This window comes from Nansenia antarctica (assembly GCF_963989245.1).
Source record: "Nansenia antarctica genome assembly, chromosome: 10".
NCBI lineage: Eukaryota > Metazoa > Chordata > Actinopteri > Argentiniformes > Microstomatidae > Nansenia > Nansenia antarctica.
The window spans coordinates 5,219,450-5,226,640 of NC_137680.1; the positions used below are offsets into that span (position 1 = coordinate 5,219,450).

General features: G+C 41.4%; 1 protein-coding gene across 1 annotated transcript; it reads left to right on the plus strand.

Moving 5' to 3' along the window:
* Positions 1 to 535: 535 nt before the first annotated feature.
* On the plus strand, positions 536 to 4,578 carry LOC308166009 (glutathione S-transferase kappa 1-like). Its single transcript, XM_080540232.1, has 8 exons — positions 536 to 780; positions 901 to 986; positions 1,424 to 1,505; positions 1,658 to 1,786; positions 2,452 to 2,597; positions 3,229 to 3,345; positions 3,667 to 3,760; positions 4,290 to 4,578. Exons 2-8 carry the CDS (start codon positions 915 to 917, stop codon positions 4,337 to 4,339), a joined length of 690 nt encoding a protein of 229 aa, XP_080396358.1. The 5' UTR covers positions 536 to 780; positions 901 to 914; the 3' UTR covers positions 4,340 to 4,578.
* The last annotated feature ends 2,613 nt before the right edge of the window (positions 4,579 to 7,191 follow it).

Sequence of the window (7,191 nt, forward strand, 5' to 3'; positions counted from 1 at the left end):
AGAGAGAGACAGAGAGAGAGAGAGAGGGGGGGGGGGTGGAGTGACTGACTGATAGATATAAACATCATCTCCTTCTTTTCTTGTCTTTCAGTGAGGCATCAAACAAGCCCCTTTGGACCACACTTCCTCTCATAGACAATCTGGGCTCCTCCGAGGTCAGAGGTCAAGCCAGTCCCCAGGAGGAAATGTAGACAGAAATAGAAGTCTATTATAGTAATAAATGATGTAATAAGTATAGTAATAATAATGATGATAGCTAAATCTTCCTGAGTGAATGCTTTGTATAAACTGTTATGTAACATAAGATGGGGAAAATGCAGAGTAAAGTCATAGTATTTATTGAAGTATATATTAATCTAGAACATTGTAACGTTAATAGATGGATTCATTTAATTGAATAAAAAATAAATGATGTATTATTATGTTTCTTGACTTAAAAAAATGAGTACAGTAATGAGTACTGTAATACCACAGTGTGGCGCTGTTGGTAATGTAATGGTGTGTATCAAAACAGAGCTTTATAGGAGAAGAAGAGTGAAAGCAACATAGCACATTATGTAACAGCAACTCTAGTTGAGAATGGAAACGTTATACCGTAGTTAAACGCTCCAATAAAGCTGAATTGCACGGGACTCAAAAGGTGATTTCAAAAGAGTTTTTGGTGCATTTGTACATGTGAAAACAATTGGTTGCGAGGTTGCATTTAATTTCTGTCAAGGTTAGTTGAACTTGAACTTTGACACAGTTTGACAGACAGACGGGCTCAGTCGGGGTGCAAAGGTAACGTGCTCCGAAATTATAATGCACACTCTTTAATTCTCTTTTTTTTATGTAAAAAATTACATTATTTATGCGGATAACCATATTATTGTCACAACAGATACACTGTCTGTGTTGCAGGACACACCTTCAAAATGTCAAGTTCTAAGAAAGTGATCGAGTTATTCTATGACGTGGTGTCTCCATACTCCTGGCTGGGCTTTGAGGTTCGTATCAGACCGTGACGTCATAATTATAAGGTTCTATGTCCATTTTTGGTCAAAATTGAGTTTTTTAATAATCTGATCCATTAGGTGCTTATTAATGCCTGTGTGGTGTTATCTTTAAAGTGTTGACATTTTTGAGTTAGTAATTAATAAAATACAAAGGTTCCATCTCACAAAACATAATGGAATGTAAAAACTTTGACGCTCAATATCTCTGAACTACCCTAAACGGAGATAGAACCTTCTCATTCTAAACGGAGATAGAACCTTATCATTCTAAACGGAGATAGAACCTTATCATTCTAAACGGAGATAGAACCTTATCATTCTAAACGGAGATAGAACCGTATCATTCTAAGCTCACGAGACATCTATGGTTGTTGCCTCGAGGACTTCTGGAATAGATCCAGATGCACTTACAATGTTCTGTTTCGCAGGTCATGTGTCGCTACAGAAATGTATGGAACATTGACCTCAAATTACGTCCTGCGTTTCTGGGAGGTGTCATGCAAGGGTCAGGTAAGGGGGTAAATATTGTAAAGCCCGAACAAATTATTTTCCAATTAAGAACAATGTAACCATGATATATGCCTACTGTACAAGTATCTGAGATGTTATAGTGTGTAATGTAATGCAATATGATTTGATGATTGTTATGTCCTTTATTCTAGGCAATAAGCCTCCAGGTTTGGTCCCAAACAAATTTGTGTACATGACCACAGACCTACAACGCCTGTCCCAGTACTTTGGTGTCCCCATCAGTCCCCCATCTGACCCCTTTGAGGCCATGTTCAAAAAAGGTAGCCTAAACACGCCATCACATGCCACTACTATGCAATAGGTGCAATAGAGTCTAATTAAGCAATATCACACGAGAGGGAGTGTGTTATACTGAATATCAGCACGGCTGTGATTCGGTCGTAGGTACGAGGCCGCAGGCCGATGGCCCTTGTTATTCTGGTGTAACTGAACTTCAAATGGACGGTTGCCTAGTAACCTGAACACAAACATGTAATCTAATTAACGGTCATTTAGTAGAACATCTGTGCGGCGGAGTGATACATATAGTTAAAGGTCCCATTGCTGTTATACTGTATATCAGCACTCATGGAATGCCTCTTGTCCAATCAAATGACTTGGTCGGAACTAACTGTTGTATAATGGCCTTCATTTCATACTCTTGTATAGAGCAAAAATTTATCTGGATCAAAACAAGCATCTTAACAGGTCTTGACGTCATTGCAGTAGGCCAGGATTTGGTAGCTGGTGCTGACAGCAAGTCTCTCCCTGTAACACCCCCACTGACTACTGCTGTGTCTCTTGGTGAAGCCTCAGGGAGGGAGACAAACATTGAGCTAGAATGACTTATTAATGTAGACTTCTTCTAGCTTTAGGGGGACTGTCATTATGCCTGTTTGTCTGTTCTGTTATTTGATTTGTTTGTTGTCTCTCTACGTCCTCCCAGGCTCCTTGTCTGCGATGCGTTTAGTAGCGGCAGTGCAGGAGAAAGAGGTGGGTGGAGACAAGCAGGTGGAGCAGGTGTCCCGCGAGCTGTGGAAGAGGATCTGGAATCAGGACCTAGATATTACCCAGCCTGCCTCACTCTCTGAGGTAGGAACCAGGAAGTGATTGATCACTGTGGCTGGAGTCTATCAGTCGTAGAAATTCAGTTAATTATTGGGTAGCTAGGCCTATTGTGGCATGGTGTAATAGTTTGTGATTTGGCTTAGGTAGTTGGTAGATAAGTTCAGAATAGATTTCAAGATCCTTCTGCTTGTTTATAAAGCTCTCACTGGCATAGCACCAGAATATTTGAAAGACCTTTTGCTAGCATATCAGCCCAATAGAGCTCTCAGGTCTTCTGACGCTTGTTTTCTCTGTGTACCACATGTACAAAAGAAGAGATTTGGTGAGGCTGCATTCTCATTTTATGCTCCCAAATTGTGGAATGCACTGCCAGTTTACATTAGGGATGCAACCTATGTTCAAGTCAAGACTAAAAACCCATATTTTTAAATATTGCCTTTAAATAACTAAATAATTAAATTAAGATTATAAAAACCCATCCTTTTAATATTGCATTTAAATTACGGTACAAAATAATTAAATTAAGATTATATCATGATATCACTTTGAGCTGCAACGTTTGCAGGAAAAGCACTATACAAATAAAGTTATTATTATTATTATTATTGTAGTGTTATGGATGTAATATATTTGGGTTCATATTGTTCATTTTCAGGCAGCCTTGAAGGCGGGACTTTCTGCCGGCGAGGTGGAAGAGCTGCTGAAACTGTCCACCTCTCAGCCAATCAAAGACAAGCTGAAGAGCGCAACCCAGGAAGCACTTGATTATGGGGTCAGTTTCACCTTCCTCTCCCCCCCTTGTTTGTCTCTCTATCACAACACACACCCTAACCCTGGCCCTACCCCTAATCTATTGCCGATGGCCCTTGTTATGTTATTCTGGTGTTACCCAGTGGGCAATTGCATTATGATGGGAACTCATTAGGGTTGTTAAGAAAACATTAGCACCTTTTTAGTCTAGTTTAGTTATTCGCTTTCTCTTTTCAGCAGAGTCTCATAATCTCTGTCTCTCTCTCTCACTCTCTCTCTCTCTCTCTCTCTCTCTCCTCTCTCTCTCTGACTCTCTCTCTCTCTCTCTCTCTCTCTCTCTCAGGCCTTTGGCTTCCCTCTGATAGTGTGTCATGTCAATGGAAAGAAAGAGGTGTTTTTCGGCTCTGACAGATTTGAACTCATGGCCCACTGCATAGGTGAGTTCACACACTCATCACTCTCATAACACCTTCATAAACCCACAGTATAGGGACACCATCATTTCTTCAACAGTAAAATCAAAACAAATCACATGTGATATGACACAAATGGCAAATGGAATGTATGGAATGTGACACGTGCCTCATGTCATACAACTCACAAAACTACATTTTTCTGAGGACTGGTAAAAATGCAAATTACTTTGCATAATTACAGAAGACAGCTATCAATATTGTGATGTTGTAGCTTGATCTAGCAGGGGGTAATTCCACGTCACTAAAGGAAAAATCCAGACTTATTGTTGATAAGTCTTGCAAGACTTTATCAAAAATTAAAGGTTTAATTTGATAAATCTAACGAGAAAACCCGGACGTTGATGGAATACCCCCCCCAGTTCTTTTGTTTAGATTTGTTGTAATGTGATCTTTGGTTGAAGTACGGTTTGTTGTAATGTGATCTCTGTTAGCCAATCAGGATCCAGCTCACCGCTATCCTTTTCCAATCCTACGCTTCTCTGTGTTCTAGGGGAGAAGTGGGTGGGACCTCAGCCTGGTAATCATACTGCAAAACTGTGACTTGAAACCCGTGTTGCCATGAAACACTGTTAGTGTGTAACAGATTCTGTGTAGGTCATCTTAAATGTATACAATTATGCACAGGCCCATCCAGAATGTGTGTATGTGGAACACACCTTGTATTCTTCAAATGAGACTCATGAACATAAATAAATACTGTAGATATTATTTTATATTAGCTTTTCCTCTAATTGTGACAATAATAATAAAAAGAAAATGGTACTGATTGTGTACCGATTAATGTACTGATTGATGTTTTGACTTATCATTCACACAACCGTACACCTAGCCCTAACCCTAATGATGAAGCTTGACATTCGCAGAATGTTGAAGGGCGTTGAAAGTATTAGGAAGCTTTGAGAGCAAAAGACACAGGATAGAAATTACATGAGGGGGGAAAAGTGGATGAACCTGTTTTTCTTTAGACAAAGAGGAGAGGGAGACACGGTCAGCATGTTACCTGACACAGATTCATAAACTAGTTGGACTGGGCTATAGAGAAGGCTGAGTGCAAACTTATAGAGAGGTAAAAACTTAGAACAGACCACCATACCCTACAGTGTGCTTACTGAGAACACACCACCCTCGGTTGAGAAAAGGAGGAAGGAGGAAGAGAAGGAGAAGGAGAAGGATGGGGACACAGGTGAAGAGGGTGGAGTTAAGACAGCACTGAAGGTGTGACTTGGACAAACACTGCGATGCACAACACTGTAACCTCCTGAGCCTGACAAACCACTTGAGAGGGAGGGAGAGAGACAGGGAGGGCAGAATGAGAGACTGAATCAGTCCTACACACACACTACTGACACACTGAGCTGGACAAATGTATGAGATGTGTTGTTTTATATGACGGAAACGGGGAGTAATCTGGCAAAATATACTGAAATCGCTGGATTCTAAGGTTTCTTCCTCAAGAGCGGAGACAGATAAGGTGAGAGGTAAGCTGACTGTTCACGTGTGTGTATATGTGTGTGTGTGTGTGTGTGTGTGTGTGTGTGTGCGCGTGTGTGTGTGTGTGTGTGTGTGTGTGTGTGTGTGTGTGTAAGTATGTATGTATGTCTAGCTATTTTAATGAATTGTCTACTGGATATTGATAGATACAGATTTAAGAATCACATTGTGGCCCACTGAGAGTTTTGAGTAGTATGAATACAATACATCATCTTTACATCATTTGTATGGAATTTAATACATTAATTCATCTGTGCACATGATGTGTGTATGTGTGAACATTGTGTATTAGAGAGGGGCAAAGCATGTCTGTGTTTGTGTTTGTGTATATTTGCCTATGGGGTGTCTGCCACTCTGGGTAAAAAAATGTTGAAGAACAGGTTACGAGATCCACGCAAACGTGGTAATCGTGTTTCCTTGTATGACATGACAAAATCATTAGACCGACAGTAGACCTCTCCATCTAAAGCTACTGCAATCTGTAAGTAGAGGCACACCGGCAGACAACAGCCCCAGATGCTGTACCATATAGGCTACGCTGTTACACAGGTGTGCATGGCTGCTGCTGCAGTCTGAGGCGCCAAACCTGGGTGTGCCTTTTTGTTGTGAAACCAACTTAATATCATGTTGCATTCACATTCACAGCTGCAATGAGCCGCTACCAGGCTACTGTGCATAGCACAACATAGTACGTGTGAGAAACAGACAGAGAATTTTAGATTTAGAGGTGTTAGATAGAAACTGTTGGTGCATGTGTGTGTGTGTGTGTGTGTGTGTGTGTGTGTGTGTGTGTGTGTGTGTGTATGTGTGTGTGTGTGTGTGTGCGTGTGTGTGTGCGTGCATGCGTGTTATTGTAATTACATGAGTAGTTGTTGACTGTATTGATGGCACTGTTGGAAGGAGAGATATCACACCTCAGAGAGAATGAGAGAATGTCTGTGGTTCCTGGTCGGTCTCAGTTACAAACTTGGGTTTCTCTGGGCACCCAGACAAACTTCTTATACTGATTAGTAAGATTCATATTACCAATCACACACCACCACAAGCACTGGGCAGCCCTACTATGTCCAGTCATAAAGAGGATTATAATGATTATGATGATTATTTCATGCTTATCTCATTAATGTTATTCATTATTAGGGTCCAGTGTTTAACTATTTATCCTTTTAAGCCGGGAAGCTCATTATCAAGTTGAACGGGTTCAGCAGGGGGGTGTGGAGCAGGGGTTGTTGATGAAGCTGTTCTGTAGCCTGCTGATACGGGTCCAGAGGATCCTGTACTTCCTGAGTCTCTTAGATGAATGAATGAATGAATGAATGAATGAATGGTCTTTATTGCCATTGCTATAGTACAGGTACCAAACAACGAAATTTAGGAGGGGTGGCTCCCCTGGTGCTAGGAAAGAAAAAAACACAAACAAAAAAAACACAAGAAGGGAAGGAGCTGGTTTACATAAATAAAGGCTATGTACACTATCCACTATACTATACTGTACAGATAGACGACTAGGGTTGTCATATTGCACATAGTGTTATTGCACATTCATTTGAAGTGTCGCAGTTTGCAGGCTAGAAATGCACATATTTGTGCCTCAGCACTACACCTGATTTTTTCAGTCCAGCAGCTGCCATCAATCCGTCCAGACTGTCCAGGGCCCAGAACCTAGGTCTTTGCTGTGTTCAGGGCCTGGATGGCCCTGGGGTAGAAGCTGTGCTTCAGTCTGTTTGTCCTTGCGGCCATGGTCCTGTACCGCCTTTTCGAGGGCAGCCGAGTAAAGTGTTCGTACCCAGGGTGGGATGGGTCTCTGGAGATCTTGGAGGCCTTCCTGAGACAGCGTGTGTTGTACAGCTCTTCCAGAGAGGGGAGGGGGGCGCCGGTGATCTTCTGGGCTGTTCTCACGA